We start from the raw sequence: 16,581 nt of genomic DNA, 5'->3' as shown, positions 1-16,581 counted from the left end.
AAGATGATGTAGGTTTTTTTCCTAATCATAGCTTTCAGGTAGTGCAATAATTTTTAAATTATCTCTCCCAGAGCTATTTCCCAGGTCATTTGTTTTTTCAATAAGATATTTCACATTGTTCTTTATTTTTTCATTCTTTTGGCTTTGTTTTATTGTTTCTTGATTTCTCATAGTCATTAGCTTCCCTTTGCTCAATTCTAAGAAATTACTTTTCTCAGATTTTTTTATGTCCTTTTTCCCCATGCCGATTTTTCTTTTTTAAGGTATTTTTCTCCATATTGTTTTTTTTGTATGTACTTACTTTTGCATCACTCTCATTTTTCTTCCCAATTTTTCCTCTACCTCTCTTATTTGATTTTTTAAAATCCCTTTTGAGCTCTTCCATGCTTTGAGAGGCTTTTTTTGGAGGCTTTGCATATAGGAACTTTGACTTTGTTATCTTCTCCTGAGTGTTTTGAACTTCCTTATCACCAAAGTAACTTTCTATGGTCAGAATCTTTTTCTGTTGTTTGTTCATTTCCCTAGCCTATAATTTGATTTTTAACTCTTTGTTAAAGTAGGGCTCTGTTTCCAGTATAATGTTCTAAGCTTCCAGGGTTTCATCCAGCTGTTTTCAAAAATCCTTTGAGGGACCTGTAAGTTTTCATTTCTTTCAAAGTAGTATGATCCAAGGAAAAGTGTATTCATTACTCTCCTGGCCTATGCTTTGGTCTGTGAACAAATACAAGCACTCCCTTCTGCCCTGGAACTGTGAGGAGAGTCCTTCCCCCACTGTGACTGTAAGTCCCAGTGTATTAGTGCTCCTCCTCACCATGGAACTATGACAGTTCTGTATCCCAGATCTGAGTATGAGAAAAGCAAAAGGGGCTTGCTTCAGTGCTAGCAAAAAGACCCCTGTAATCTCTTTCTGACCAGTTGTTTGACCCCCTTATCAACTGTGTTGCCAATGCCTCTGCTGATGCCTAAATCAAGACCCAAGACCCAATCCTGATTTGCTGGGACTGGGGCTTTGCTGGCTCAGCAGCCTGTGCTGGATGGTGCTTAGCCTCACCCAGGTATGACAAACCTTTCCTGTTCACCTCCCTCCTCTGTGGGCTGAGAGGTCTGGAAACTGCCACTGTTTACACTGATTCAGAGGCCCCAGTTCTTTCTTCTGGTTTGCTGGGACCCTGGTATATCCTGGACTATGCAACACTCTCACCCTTTTGCAACAGAATTCTCCTGCTGACCTTCAAAGCTTGGGCTGGAAAATTGCTTTACTCTGTCTTTCTGTGGCTTCTGCTGCTCTAGAATTTGTTTAGAATTATTATTTAAAGATTTTTGAAGGGTTTTGGGGGAAAACTCAGATGAGTCTCTGCCTTTACTCCACCATCTTGATTCCATCTACCCCAAAACTCTTTTTATTGAACTTTGTATATATAATCATTCCGACTTTAAAAAATTAAATAAATATTAAAAGGAGAGAAGGGAGTAATGGATTAATGCTTTCATTACATAGTTAAGTAATGCTTTTTAAATTACATTAATGTATTTGTTTTCTTAAAGAGGAAAAACGCATATAAATTGGCCTGTCACCGTTACAAATAATAACGTTCAAGTTTCCCTTTTTGAGATATAACTTTTAATAGATTTATCAATGACAATCAAAAATTGATCTTCAAGTACTTGTGTTTACTAGACTGTGAAGATGAATTTGTCAATTGGTCTTCACTCACAGTTAATTGAAGCATTTTTTATTAATTTTGGTTTTGAAAAGTTTCTCTAACTTGTGATAACCACCATATAAATAATTGGAAAAAGTCTTAAAAATAAGGATGTTTGGCAGATATTCATAAAAACCTTACTTCAAGGGAAAATTTGATAAAATAAAATTTAGTATTAATAGTTGGACTCGGATTCACTGCTATTAACCCAATGAAGGGTGGATGAGTTCCTTCCAGCATGAAAGCCAATAGCTACCTACATAGTAGAGTACTGCTAAGTGCTTCAAAAATATTAAATTGGTCCCAGGTGAGTATAGATTTCATTCAACATGTGGATTTTAATAAATGAGAACATCTGCAAAAAAAGTACAATTTAGAGAATTAGTAAATCATCTCACTGATATACCATTTTATTTTCTTGATTCTTTAATTTTAAAACAAGCAAGTACCAACTTTAAAAGAAGAATAAAATTCCATTTTAAGGATGCTTCTCAAATTCAATAAAATATTTTATTTATGAATTAAATTTTCACTTACCAAACCAAAAAAATCATACCTTGCAGTTCACCCTCAGTTTCACTATTTTAAATTTTAAACACAAAAGCTCCAAATGGTCTCATAGAGAAAAAGCAGACATGAAATAGCTTAAGTTTTATTTCTTCCACTTTATAATCACTGTCCAGTCACTGTTTATTTGAAATGTACTGTTTAATTCCAGGAATATGTAAATACCCTAAGGAAAAGGAATACAAACTATAGCAGAAGCAAGCTGGAATGATTCCAAAACCATACCAACTCATTCTCATGCATATAGCTGAGTTCACATGGATAAGACTGATTGTATAACTTGATGGAATCCAAATTAACTTCCATGTAAAATAGAGTATTTATTGTATACCTCCCTATTGCCTGGGCACCGGTAAATTCACTAGAGATGAATATATGTCACATCATCATCCTTGAAAATAGGAAATAACTTAAATTTTGTGGCATACAGATGTCCCAAATTAGAAAATAGCATTCTTAAAAGAATGTTATTACCCTTTTTTATTCTCATCACTAGAGATTTAAGAATGCCTGATGACCTTGAAATTTGTCATAAAGCATAAGAGATAATCTTTATCTTTAAAAAGAATAATGTATTGGAGGGGAAAGTACTTATTTTGTGATAACAATATAAAAACTATTTTATAAGATATGAGTAAAAATCAAACTGATCTTTCATAGATCTCTTATATTTGTGATTCTAATAATGGTAAGAGATTTTTAATCTTTTCTGTATCCTGGTTTTCTCTGGCAATCTAGTAATCCTTGCTCAGAATAATATTTTTGAACACAAAATGAAATCTCTAGGATTACAAAGGAAACCAATTATATTGAAATATAGCTATCAAATTTTTAAATTCATGGTCCTCAGATTAAGGGAACCCAAACAATTTTAATTTAGTAATTCAAACCCTAATTATCTGAACCAGCTAAACCCCTTAAATGAAAACTAGTCCTGCCTATATGAACCAGTACCACAGGTGTATTGTGTATCTTTCAATTAAAAATATCTTTTAAGGATATATATATAATATATATATATATGTTCTTTTTTCAGAACAAAGATTATTTCGTTTCCAATTTTTTAATTTCAATATTTTATTGTTCCATAGTTGCATGTAAAAGCAATTTTTAAGTTTCAAGTTCTCTCCTTCCCTCTCTCTCCTTTTCCCACTCATTGACAAGGCAAGCAATTTAACACAGATTATATAAGTGCAGTCATGTAAAAAGTATTTTCATATTACTTACGTTGTGAAAGAAAATACAAAAAAATAAAGAAAAAGTATGCTCTTCTCTACATTCAAACTATATCAGTTCTTTTTTTGGGGGGAGGGAGATGGCATTTTTTATCATAAGTTCTTTATAATTATCTTTGATCACTGTATTGCTGGAAATAGATGTCTTTCACAGATGATCATCTTAAAATATTGCTGTACACAGTACATTTCACTTTGTAAGAGTACATTTTTATAGCACAATTTTATTCCATCAAAATCACATACAACAACTTGTTCAGCCATTCTCCAATTAATGGACAATGCCTCAATTTCCAATTCTTTGCTACCTCTAGAAGAGTAATATAAATATTTTTTTCCAATTAATTTTTAATCTAGGTTTCCATGTTTGAAAGTTTGTTTCCAAGGTTTGAAAGAAATTTTTATTGCATTGTAGTCCCAAGAGGGTGTATTTAGTATTTCTGGGTTTTTTGCCTTTGTTTGTGAAATTTTAGTGCCCTAGAATATGGTCAATTTTTATGAAAGTGCCTTGGACAGCTGAGATAAAGGCATAGTTTTTTTTTTTTTTAATTTAATAGCCTTTTATTTACAGGTTATATGCATGGGTAACTTTACAGCATTAACAATTGCCAAACCTCTTGTTCCAATTTTTCACCTCTTACCCCCCACCCCCTCCCGCAGATGGCAGGATGACCAGTAGATGTTAAATATATTAAAATATAAATTAGATACACAATAAGTATACAAGGGCATAGTTTTTTCTATTCCCATTCTATTTTCTTCAGGCATCTATTATATTTAACTTTTCTAAAATTCTATTATTTTCTCAACTTCTTTTTTATTTCATGGTTACAGCTATTTACTTCTGAGAGCAAAAGTTGAAATCTTCCACTAGTAGAATTTTACTATTTTCTCCTTTAACTCATTTAATTTTTCCTTTAAGAATTTGGATGCATATATGTTTAGTGTTGATATCATTTCATAGTCTTTGGTATCTTTTAAACAAAATATAGTTTCCCTGATAATCTCTTTTTTAATTAGAGCTATTTTTGTTTTTGCTTTCTCTATCATAATTGCTACCCCTACCTTTTTTAAAACCTCAGCTTAAGCATAATAGATTTTGCTTCATCCCCTTATTTGAATTCTGTGTCTTTCTGTTTCAAATGTATTTTTTTGTAAACAACATATTATTGGAACCTGATTTTTAATCCATTTTGTTTCTGTTCTGCTTTATGGGTGAGTTAATCCCTTTTACATTATGGCTACTAACTGTCTATTTTATGATCAAGTTCTTTTTTTGTTGTTTTTTCCTCATTTTCTTCAGCCTATTTCTCATTAGCATTTCATGTTAAAAATGGGCTCTGCTTGTCTGGGAATGGAGAGGCACTGTCCTAAACTTTAAGGCTTTTTTGTGCAGCTATTTTCAGAGCACATTCTGAAAGTCTAAAGTGTTTAGAGCGTCCAAGATAAAGTGTGAAAAGAGGTGTGGTCACTGCTCTCCTGGTCTGTACTCGGTCCTTTATCCAGTAAGGGTCCCCTGCTTCCCTACAGCTAAGAGTGCTAGTGCTTCTCTCTGCCCTGGAACTGTAGCACCAAATTGAGTGTGAGCAATATAGTAGCAAACAGTTCCCAGTACTGACCCCAGGGTCTGCTCAGGGTCCCCAGGAATCTCTTTCTAACCAGTTGTCCAGTCTCCTTACAGTCTGGGCTGTTTCCAAAGCTGCTGCTTCTGCTCTTGCTGTCACAGTCACTCTCAGGGAGGGCCCGCCACTGGTGTTTCCTTTGGATGTGTTCTAAACTTAGGGTTTTCTAAGTAAACCATCACATCATCTATCAAAAGTGATAAGTTGTTTCTTCTAGATCTGTGCTTAATCCCTCACAACATATCTCTGAAGTAGTAGTACAAGTAACCCATTTTACAGATGAGGAAACTGTGGTTCAGAGAAGTTAAATGACTTCAACCCAGGTTTCCTGCATACTTCCTTCAATATAGTATATTGTCCCTCTATGAATCACCTAGCATCTTATGAAAAAATTTTTCTTCTTTTTTCATTTCAACTGGCTGTTTTGATATTTTATAGATACAACTATACAAAGAAGCCAAAGAGAGGTGAGAGAAATGTTTTTTTTGCTGAGGCAATTGGGGTTAAGTGATTTGCCCAGGGTCACATACCCAGGAAATGTTAAGTATCTGAGGTTAGATTTGAACTCAGGTCTTCCTGACTTCAGGGCTAGTGCTTTATCCACTATACCATCTAGCTGCCCCCCAAAAATGATTATTTCTCTCCTATGTTTACTGAATTAGGGCTAAGATATTTTCCCCTTCTTTTTTCCTCATTTAGGAATCAACCTCTCTAGGTTATTCAGACAGCCTTTGAAATGCAGAATTGGTAATGACATGAAATACTGAACAAGAAGCACTCAGCTAGGAAAACTTAGATCTGAACCAAAGATAAAGAGATTCTAGTTTGATGAAATCTAGCCCATTGTGACTAAAAAGTCAACCACATCTGAATAGAGCTGGGCCTCTACCTTTGTCTAAATTTGGGGGGATGTTGTCTATATAAAAGATGTCTTTTTGTCCAAGACGGAGTTATCAGAGTCACCCCGACCTTCATCAGAATAAATCCATCTTCTTTATAATATTCATTCTCTCAGTACTTATTAATCAGAGTTGATTTCTACCCTCAGAATACCTGCTCTTTCAAGGGCATAATAAAACTGCTGGATAGTTCCATTAAATGTCTTTGGCATTTGAGAGTGTCACTGACCCCTCTTATTAATTATCTGCTAGCATGATTAATAAAATTATTAGTTACCCAGAAACTGTCTCTCGAACTTTTTAATATGTCACAGAGGGAAGTAAGGATCAAAGAAGTCTGTCAGTGTCATAGGATTGAATATTTGTAGTTGGTAAGATCCTTATAATCCATCATATCTAAACTTTAAACTTTACATTTGAGGAACCCCAGAGAGGTCAAAATGGCTTATTCAAAATCATATAGATAGTAAAAAGGCAGAGTCAAAGATTTTTGGACAGTATCACATTGCTCAAACACTAATTTCTACTCTTCACAGGTGGATGATTTAAAGGCCACATTGGCTATTCAAGAGCTTGAACTTAATCAAAAGAATGAGAATGCAGACAAGCTGATCCAGGTGGTTGGGGTGGAGACTGAAAAAGTCAGCAAAGAAAAAGCAATTGCAGATGAGGAAGAAATTAAAGTTGAAGTCATCAACAAGGTAGGGAAGAAGAAGGAGAGATGAGAAGCAAATGAGAAAGAGGACATAGAAGGAGTTTGGAGCAGATGGAAGTATGACAAAATGAAATTGTCTAAGAGAGAGAGAGAGAGAGAGAGAGAGAGAGAGAGAGAGAGAGAGAATAAGATAAACATGAAAGTGAATGAAAATACATGAAAGTATGAGAGGTGTATACTACAACCTCTATTCCACCTTGTTGGGATTCAGGCTCCTATGATGTATGGGAGGAAGGATTGAGAGAGTAGCATTCCACAAATCCACCACCCTTATTCAAAGCATCCTTTCTCAAGTGAAACGTTACACAAACTAACTTTTCCTCTTTGGGCTTTCTTTCAGAATGTCACAGAAAAACAAAAGGCTTGTGAAATTGACTTGGCCAAAGCAGAGCCGGCCTTGATGGCTGCACAAGAAGCTCTTGATACTCTGAATAAGGTGAGAGAGACAGAGAGGCAAAAAATGCTAAAAGACTAAACAAAAAAGGTCAAAGCAGAGTGGTAAGGGGATGATTTTTGCAATGATTTTGTGTTTATTGGATCAGTTTTTTGTGGTTTGAGAACAATGAATGTAGGCTTGTGCCTTGTTGGCATCAGCAGGAGGGATGCTGATGTGAACCTGCTATGTTTGCAGAACAACCTGACAGAGCTGAAGTCCTTCGGCTCTCCACCAGATGCAGTGGTTAATGTAACAGCAGCAGTGATGATCCTTACCGCGCCAGGGGGCAAGATCCCAAAGGATAAGAGCTGGAAAGCTGCAAAAATCATGATGGGAAAAGTGGACACTTTCCTTGATGCCTTGAAAAAATTTGACAAGGAGCACATTCCTGAAGCCTGCTTGAAAGCATTTAAGTAAGTCTAGCAACCTTCTTGGATTTGAAGGAGTCTTCCTTCTGGGCTCCCTAATCACAATATTACATTTAGGCAGAGAATGAATTGCTATATGCATTTGTAGGAGTACTAAAGGCTGCACATAAGTACTCAAAAAATTAGAGTCAGTTTGTCAAAAAGGGTTCACTAAGTTCCTCTGATGTGCCAGGCTAGTCCTGAGGATAAGGCAGAAGGTAGTCCCTGTCCTCAAGGAGCTCACTATCTAACAAGGGAGACGCCATGCAAACAACTTGTATAAACAAGATACAGAGTAGGTAGTTTGAAGATAATCAACAGAGGGGAAGGTATTAGTATGAAAGAGGGAAGGGTCAGGTTTTAGAAAAGCCTAGAAAGATATACATGAATTGATGCCTAGGAAAACAAGCAGAACTAATAATACATCATACACAATAACAGCAAGAAAGTGCTATGATCAACTATGACAGTTCTCAGCTGTTCAGTGATCCAAAGCAATTCCAATAAACTTTGGATGGAAAACACCATCTGCATCCAGAGAAATCAACACATGCTATGTGAACCTTTTTTTCTCCTCTGTTTTTTCTCTTTTGTTCTGATTATTCTCTCCCAACATGATTGATATGGAAATATGTAAAAAAAAATAAATGTACATGATTAACAAAAAATAATAATGGTGGGGGATCAGGAAAGGCTTATGGTTGAAGATGGGATTTTTAGCTGAGAATTGAAGGAAACCAAGAAGTCAGAAAAATCTGAGTTCAAATCCAACTTCAAACTTACTAGCTGTGATGCTAGGCAAAGCATTTGACCACTATTTGCCTCAATTCTTCACTTGTAAAATAGAGACACTGAAAAAAATGGCAGACCACTCCAGTGTAATTGCCAAGAGTAGAGTTGAACACAACCAAATGATGAACAATATAAAAACAAGGAAAATAACAAGAAAGAGATAAAAAAGGAGAGAATTCTAGTCATGGGGACCAACCAATGAAAATGTAAAGTCAGGAGACTGGGTGTCTTATTTGGATTACAGAGTAGTGGAGACAGATAAGTGAGAAGATTGGAAAGGTAGGAGGGAGCCAGATTATATAAGGGTTTTGAATGATAAAGAATTTTTTATTTGATCCTGGAAGTAATAAGAAGCTACTGAAGCTTATTGAGTGGGGGAGGAGATGTGAAAGGAAATGGTGAGAGGTGACATACTCAGACCTGTACTTTTGAATGATCACTTTGATAGCTGAGTGGAAGATTGATTGTAGTGGGAAGAGATCAACAGGCTATTTTATCACATATAAGGTGATGAGAGCCTTTGACAGAGTAATGGCAGTTTCAAAAGAGAAGAAAGGAAAGGAAAGAGAAAAGCGAAAGAAAAGGAAGGAAAAAAGAGAAGGAAAAGGAAGGGAAGGAAAAAGGGAGAAGGGAAACAGAAATGGAAAGGGAAGTAAAAATGGAAAGAAAAGGAAAACTTTATTAAGCACCTGTCATTTGCCAGACATTGAACCTTCAAAATATAACAATTTGATTTTCACAACAACCTGGGGAAACAGGTGCTATTCTTCTTTTTAGTTGAGGAAACTGAGGCTGATGAATGAATTGTCCAGGTCACAGAATTAATAGGTGTCTGTAGGCCACATCTGAACTTGGCTCCAGGCCCAGTTCTGTCCTCTACACTATCTAGAAGGGAAATACATAAGAGATATAATGAAGGTAAAATTAACAGGACTAAGGTGATGAGAGTGAGGAGAATGATACCTGGGTTATTAGTCTGAATAATTAAGAGAATGATGGGACTCTTAACAGCAATAGGGAAATTAGGAAGAAGAAAGGGTTGAGGTGGGGGAAGATAATGAACTCAGCTTTGGACATATTGAATTAGGGCACATCCAGTTTGAGATGTCCATTATTAGGCAGTTAGAGGTGTGAGATTAAGAGACTAGGAAAGAGATTAGGTCTGGTTAAGTAAACCAGATGTGATTTTCTGGATAATTAATTCTGGCTCAGTAGATGTTCTGAAAAAACCAAGGACCTGGAAAATCAGATCATGAATCCAGCTCTTTCTGTTAAAAGCCGAAGTATGAGCATTTTTACCAATTTACCATTTTTACCAATCTTCTAGACCAAAGCCTCTTAACTAACTAAAAACATTCTTGTGCCTTATTTTCAACAACTTTTATAGAGTCATGTAAATTATGGAGAAAAAAAATTGGGACACTTAATCTAGATGTTTAAATAGAAGGGATTTTTCTGAAAGAAGAGGACAAAGAAGGGATTCAATGAAAAATAGAGGGGATAACAAAAAATATCCCAATAAGAAGTGACTTTGAGTCAGAAAACTAACTTAAAGTCCCAAGCCCTCCACTTACAAGCAGTATGGCACTGGGCAAGTCATTTAACATTTCTGAACCTGTTTCCTCATCTGTAAAATGGAACTACCAATATTTTATAAGGGCTATTGTAATGCTCAAGTGAGAAAATGTATGAAGTGCTTTGTAATCATAGAGAACTGTATAAATGTAAACTGTTGTCATTATTCTAATATTTAATATAATGATGTTTTAAAAATCATCTTATGTAAACTTAGTATAGTATATTTAATCACTATTATCATAATATATTGAAATATACCCTTGAAGTACTGAGATAGGACTAGGGACTGAACTTGTGATTTCATTGCTATAAGGAACTCCCAGGTGAGAATATTCACCCACCATGTGTCAAAAGAAAACATGTCCTTCCTGGTTTCTAGGCCAGCTCTGTTTTCATTATAACAAGCTGCCCCCTTTGAATTACTTACTTAAATATGATCATATGTGATAATAAACTTAAGCTATCTAAGATGATTTTTAATACTGGTCTATTTCTGGAAGCAGAAAAGGAGCTTAGAAGCCAATTAATCTTAATCCCATTTTATAGTTTAAAAAGGTAGGCCAGGCTATAACTCCAATATAAAGTAGCAGAAGTTAGATTTGAATACATATTTTCTCATTCCAATCCCTTTCACTTCTCTTCTCTGTATCATATCTTTCTGGCCACTAGGTGATTCAGTAGATATAGTATTATTAGCCCTGGAGTCAGAAAGACCCGAGTGTAAATGTGCTTTAAGATGCTACTAATAATAATTAACATTTTTGTAGCTCTTATTATGTGCCAGGTATTGTGCTAAGGGCTTCACAAATATTAACTTGTTTGCTCTCATTTGATTTCTAGCTGTGTAATTGCTGGGCAATTTACTTAAATGCTGCCTGCCTCAGTTTCCTTTTTATTGTTTTTGTTAACATTTTAACTCTCATTTATATTTTCTACTGAGGACATTGCTACCAGTTTTAGAATATCTGTATTATTCTTTGAACTTTGGGGTTGGAATAGGACTTGTGCTTTCATTGTAATAGGAAATTCTCTGTCAATATGCATTAATACCTTCTCTGCCATTAATGTTCCTAGGGAATTGGCTGGGGCACTGAAAAAGTTAATTGACATACATACTCAATACTCTGAGGCAGGATTAGAACCCAGGACTTTTTAACTCATTGGCTAACTCTCTACCCACTATTCCACACTGCCTTTCATATAATTTTAAAATGAATTTAAATCAGGGACTAGAGCTTTCCATATACAGTTTTTGTCCTGCATTTTTTTATTCTTTCACTTTTTATACCACAGAAGTCAGAGTTGCCAGGTTTATATCTTTCTCTATTCTTGGTCACCAAGCTTTAAAGAAGACAATTAACTCCCTCACCCCATCACTGTTTGTAATTAGTCTCCAATCCCAGAAATAAAGTTTTGAAATCATTTGACAAACTTCTGTAATCTTTGTCTCCCTCCTTCCTTCCTTCCCTCCTTCCATTCTCTCTCTCTCTCTCTCTCTCTCTCTCTCTCTCTCACTCTCATCTCTTCTTTCTCTCACCCTCTTTCTTTATCTTTTCTTTCTCTCTCCCCTCTCCTCTCCTCTGTCTCTGTGTCTCTCTGTGTCTCTCTCTAGGCCCTATCAAGGCAATCCCACCTTTGATCCTGAATTCATTCGTTCAAAATCAGCTGCTGCTGCTGGTCTATGTTCTTGGTGTATTAACATTGTCCGGTTCTATGAAGTCTACTGCGATGTAGCACCCAAGAGACAGGCCCTGGAAGAGGCTAATGCAGAACTGGCAGAGGCACAGGATAAGCTCACTCGGATCAAAAACAAAATTGCTGTAAGTGCTTGCTTATATCCCTAGTAAAATACCAGTGCAACCTGTCAATATCTCTGTTTAAAAGGAGTTGGCATGGGCTCTACTCATGAATTATTAAATGGGAAAGAGAGCAAAATCAGCTCTAGGGACCAGTTCATTCCAGGAGACTTCTTGCCTCCTGCATGCACTTTTGAAGGATGCTTTACTTTTATGGGAAATTTATAACATCCTTCTTCCTCATGTGGGTAGTCTTTCTCTTATCTGGGGTGGGAGTGAGCATTTCTCCCTTGAAGTGCCTTTGATTCAACTTTTTTTCCCCCAGGAACTCAATGCTAATTTGGCCAATCTAACAGCTGCCTTTGAAAAGGCTACAGCTGAGAAAATAAAGTGTCAACAGGAGGCAGATGCCACAAATAGAGTCATTTCTCTAGCTAACAGGTATGTTGGGCCTAGCTGAAGTAAAAAACAAACAAACAAGCAAACAAACAAAAAAACATCTCAGGAACCCTCAGATTCAGAGATCACCTAAAGCGGCAAAGACCTCTTTTAGAAATAACACTCATTTCTTCTTTTCCAGTGTGACTAATGTGAAAATATGTTTTACATGATTGCACATATATAACATATCAAATTGCTTCCCATTTTCAGGAGGGAATAGGAAAGAGGAAAATATGGATCTCAAAAATGTTTAAAAAATAATATTCAAATTGTCCTTAAATGTAATTAGAAAAATAAAATATTATCTTTTAAAAAGAAGGGGGGGAGGAGAAAGAAAGAGGAGGAGAAAGAGGAAGAAAAAAGGAGGAAGAAGAGGAGGAAAAGAGGAAGAGGAGGAGAAAGAGGAAGGAAAAGGGAGGAGGAAGAGGAGGAAAAGAGGAAGAGGAGGAGAAAGAGGAAGAAAAAAGGAGGAGGAAGAGGAGGAAAAGAGGAAGAGGAGGAGAAAGAGGAAGAAAAAAGGAGGAGGAAGAGGAGGAAAAGAGGAAGAGGAGGAGAAAGAGGAAGAAAAAAGGGGGAGGAAGAGAAGGAAAAGAGGAAGAAAAAAGAAGAAAAGGAGGAAAAGAGGAAGAGGAGGAAGAAGAGGAGGGGAAAAAAAGAGGATGAGGAAGAGGAGGAAAAAAGGAAGAGGGGGAGAGGGAGAACATTTAGATATTGCCTAGTCCTATCCCTTTGCTCTATAAATAAGAAGATTAGGGCCCAGAAAAATTAGATAACTGGTCTAAGCTCACACAAGTGATAAACAACAAGCTGGGATTTAAATCTAGGTTTTCATCCTCCAGATCTAGAATTCTTTCTATATAATCTGTTGCCTCCCTATAATACCTGTTCTCGCATGTCCTGGGGCCTATGTGCCAGAATAGTTTTAGAATATCTGTACTGTTCTCATATATATATCATGTGTATATATATATATACACATACATACCCCTATCCATTTAGCCAGATATGTATAGATTGATCTAATATCTATATCATATATAGATATTTATATAGTTTGACAGAACACGTCTATGACAGATGACATGGATCATATGACTCATGTGACATCTCTATTTTAGGTAGCTATATTATCTATATAATATATAGATGTGTTATCTATCTATTATTTATACTATAGCAATATATGATATAGATAGCTATATTATATATAAATATTTATGTAACAACTAGCTACATATCCATGTAAAGACAAATTTTTTTCACCTGACATTTATGTAATGCTTTATTTACAAAGAACTATGCAAAAATTGTCTCATTCGATCCTCATAACAAGCTGGTAAGGTAGATCCTACAGCTATGATTACAGGTGAGAAAACGAAAGTTTAGACACTGTATACCACAGTATCTACCTCACCAGGTTGCTATGAGGATCAAATGAGATAACTGCTCTTAATGTATTCATGCTACCCTTTTAGATGCTAGCATATCATGAGAAAAATAATTTACTGAATGTTAAAATGCTAGTGGCTTAAGAAAAAAGGTCCAAATACTTCCAATTACTCTTATATAGGTTCTTATCATCCCACTCTCCTGTAGTTAGTAAATAGGTAATGATTAATTGAAGTATTCATTTGAAGTATGAATACTGCTCATGTATGGCCATCGGATCAAGCCTTTCTCTGTAGAGCCAAAATAGATTATTCATCAGTTTTTGTGAGATATATCCAAATAATATCACTAAAGCATATTTAGTATGGATTTAGGGGTGGGGTAGGTTGGGAGGAAGAAGAGGAAGAAATATGATTCACTTTTAAGTGGTATGAATGAATATTTGCTAAAATTTTCCAGCTACACACCTGATCTCACAGTATAGTCTTTAGTCTCCACTGACTTAAGCCAATCTCTCTATGGTTGAAATTTACTTGTTGAAATACCTCTTGTTCTTCTAGATCCACCTTGTATTCATCCAATCCTCCTTATGGAAATAATCATTCCTCTTTGTAACTTAGGCAAGTGAATCCAGATCTTTCCTTTGATCCTCTCACATTCTACTTACTCTAGTAGATCATACTTATTTGTGCATATGTGGGATTCCCTATCTTAGACTGTAAATTCCTTGAGGGCAGATGCCATGTAAACATTTTTTATTTTTATTTTATATTTACCTACTACAGGTATACTGTACACTGTTTACCTGCTCATGCCTAAGTAGTACAATAAATAGAGCACTGAGCCTGGAGTCAGTACAAATCCATTCTGAGAAATGCAATGTCTGTGTAATGCTGTTTATTTCAGTTTCCTCAACTGTAAAATGGGGATAATGATAGCAGGTTGTTGGGAGGATCAAAGTGGATAATATGTATAAAGAATTTAATTAGTAAGTGCTTAATAAATTCTTGTTTTTCTTCTTTAATAAATATTTACTGAGTTGAATCAAGTTTAATACAAGTGCAGAGAATAAATCTTGGCCAAGGTCTTTGATTCAACCATTCTCTGCTCCCTTCTCACCACTGAATGACCAAGTTAAGCTCTCAAATAGTTCTGTTACAAATGACTTATGGCAGAGAAATTTTTGACATCAGCAAGTGATTTAAATGGTCTGAAAAAAAGACTAACTGCTTATTAGATTTTTTTTCCCCTTCTCTTTCCTATTCCCATTTACCAATTGGATATGTCCTTTTTTAGACTCGTAGGAGGATTAGCATCTGAAAATGTCCGATGGGCTGAATCTGTGGAAAATTACAAACAACAGGGAGTGACTTTGTGTGGAGATGTCCTGCTAATATCAGCCTTTGTTTCCTATGTGGGTTATTTTACCAAAAAATACAGGAATGAACTGATTGAGAAATTTTGGGTTCCATACCTAAATCAACTGAAGGTAATATCCATAGGTAAAACTCAGTTCTTAAGATTTATAGGTAGACACTGCCAAAGTTCATCATCATTCCCTTGCCATCAGTCCATTTGGAGTTCATGCTGTGTTCTAGTATTGCTAATGGTAACATAACCCTGTCTGTGATGGTACATTTCCAAATCTGGAGTAGTCTGTTGCTCCTGTATTCCAAAAATCCCCTTGTATGAGAACTGTCTTCATCACAGCATTCTTAGTTTAGAGTTATTTTCCATTCATCAAGGACACTCCCCTTAAGGAAGGAGTTCTCTGGCTAGCAGTTCTAGTCTTCTGCCATCATTACTTCTGAGGAAGTGCCATTTTTCTCTGCAGGTTCCCATTCCAATCACGAAAGATTTGGACCCACTATCTCTGCTAACAGATGATGCGGACATTGCCACATGGAATAATCAGGGTCTTCCCAGTGACCGTATGTCCACAGAGAATGCCACCATTCTATGCAACACAGAGAGATGGCCTCTTATTGTTGATGCTCAGCTACAAGGAATCAAGTGGATTAAAAACAAATACGGGGAAGATTTGAAAGCCATCCGACTGGGACATAGAGGGTATATGTTATTGATTATGAAACATATATAATTCTTTTTATGAGACATAATTGTTATTGTCTCCAAATATTACGGCCACAAAAAGGCAGCCACAGGTTCAATATCTTTCTTTAAATTTTATTTTTTATTATAGCTTTTTATTTATAAGATATATGCAAGAGTAATTTTTCAGCATTAACCCTTGCAAAACCTTCTGTTCCAATTTTTCCCCTCCTTCCTCCCACCCCTTCCCCTAGATGGCAGGTAGACTAATACATGTTAAATATGTTAAAGTATATGTTAAACACAATATATGTATACATATCCATAGAGTTATTTTGCTCTGCAAGAAAAATTGGACTTTGAAATAAGGTAAAAATAACCTGAGAAGGAAAACAAAAATGCAAGCGGACAAAAACAGGAGTGGAAATGCTATGTTGTGGTTCATACTCATTTCCCATAATTCCAGCGAAAGCTGGGTGTAGCTGGTTCTCTTCATTATTGAATAATTGGAACTGATTTGGTTTATCTCATTGTTGAAGAGAGCCATGTCCATCAGAATTGATCATCATATAGTATTGTTGTTGAAGTGTATAATGATCTCCTGGTTCTGCTCATTTCACTCAGCATCAGTTCATGTAAGTCCAAGCTTCTCTGTATTCATCCTGCTGGTCATTTCTTACAGAAAAATAATATTCCATAACATTCATATACCACAACTTATTCAACCATTCTCCAATTGATGGGCATCCATTCAATTTCCAGTTTCTAGCCACTACGAAAAGAGCTGCCACAAACATATTTGCACATGTGGGTCCCTTTCCCTCCTTTAAGATCTCTTTGGGATATAAGCCCAGTAGTAACACTGACAAGCTCAATATCTTGTACAAAGTGGGTAGGCACTCAAAATGCTTATTGAATTAATTAATGCCTGAATGAGTTTTTAAATGCA

At 35.8% G+C, this 16,581-nt stretch overlaps 1 protein-coding gene across 3 annotated transcripts in view; it reads left to right on the top strand.

Annotated features, from left to right (window-relative positions):
- The window catches only part of DNAH17 (dynein axonemal heavy chain 17), a 254,986-nt gene that overhangs the window by 194,331 nt on the left and 44,074 nt on the right, over positions 1 to 16,581 (top strand). For all 3 annotated transcript variants that reach the window (XM_031965574.1, XM_031965573.1, XM_031965572.1), the window contains 7 exons: positions 6,563 to 6,727; positions 7,082 to 7,177; positions 7,373 to 7,590; positions 11,567 to 11,774; positions 12,076 to 12,191; positions 14,877 to 15,069; positions 15,415 to 15,650. In XM_031965574.1, the coding sequence (XP_031821434.1) occupies positions 6,563 to 6,727; positions 7,082 to 7,177; positions 7,373 to 7,590; positions 11,567 to 11,774; positions 12,076 to 12,191; positions 14,877 to 15,069; positions 15,415 to 15,650 (1,232 nt within the window). The remainder of the gene's footprint in view (positions 1 to 6,562; positions 6,728 to 7,081; positions 7,178 to 7,372; positions 7,591 to 11,566; positions 11,775 to 12,075; positions 12,192 to 14,876; positions 15,070 to 15,414; positions 15,651 to 16,581) is intronic.

This window comes from Sarcophilus harrisii, chromosome 4 (assembly GCF_902635505.1).
Source record: "Sarcophilus harrisii chromosome 4, mSarHar1.11, whole genome shotgun sequence".
NCBI lineage: Eukaryota > Metazoa > Chordata > Mammalia > Dasyuromorphia > Dasyuridae > Sarcophilus > Sarcophilus harrisii.
Note: the sequence above shows the minus strand (reverse complement) of the source record. Positions and strands in the feature narration are given on the sequence as shown.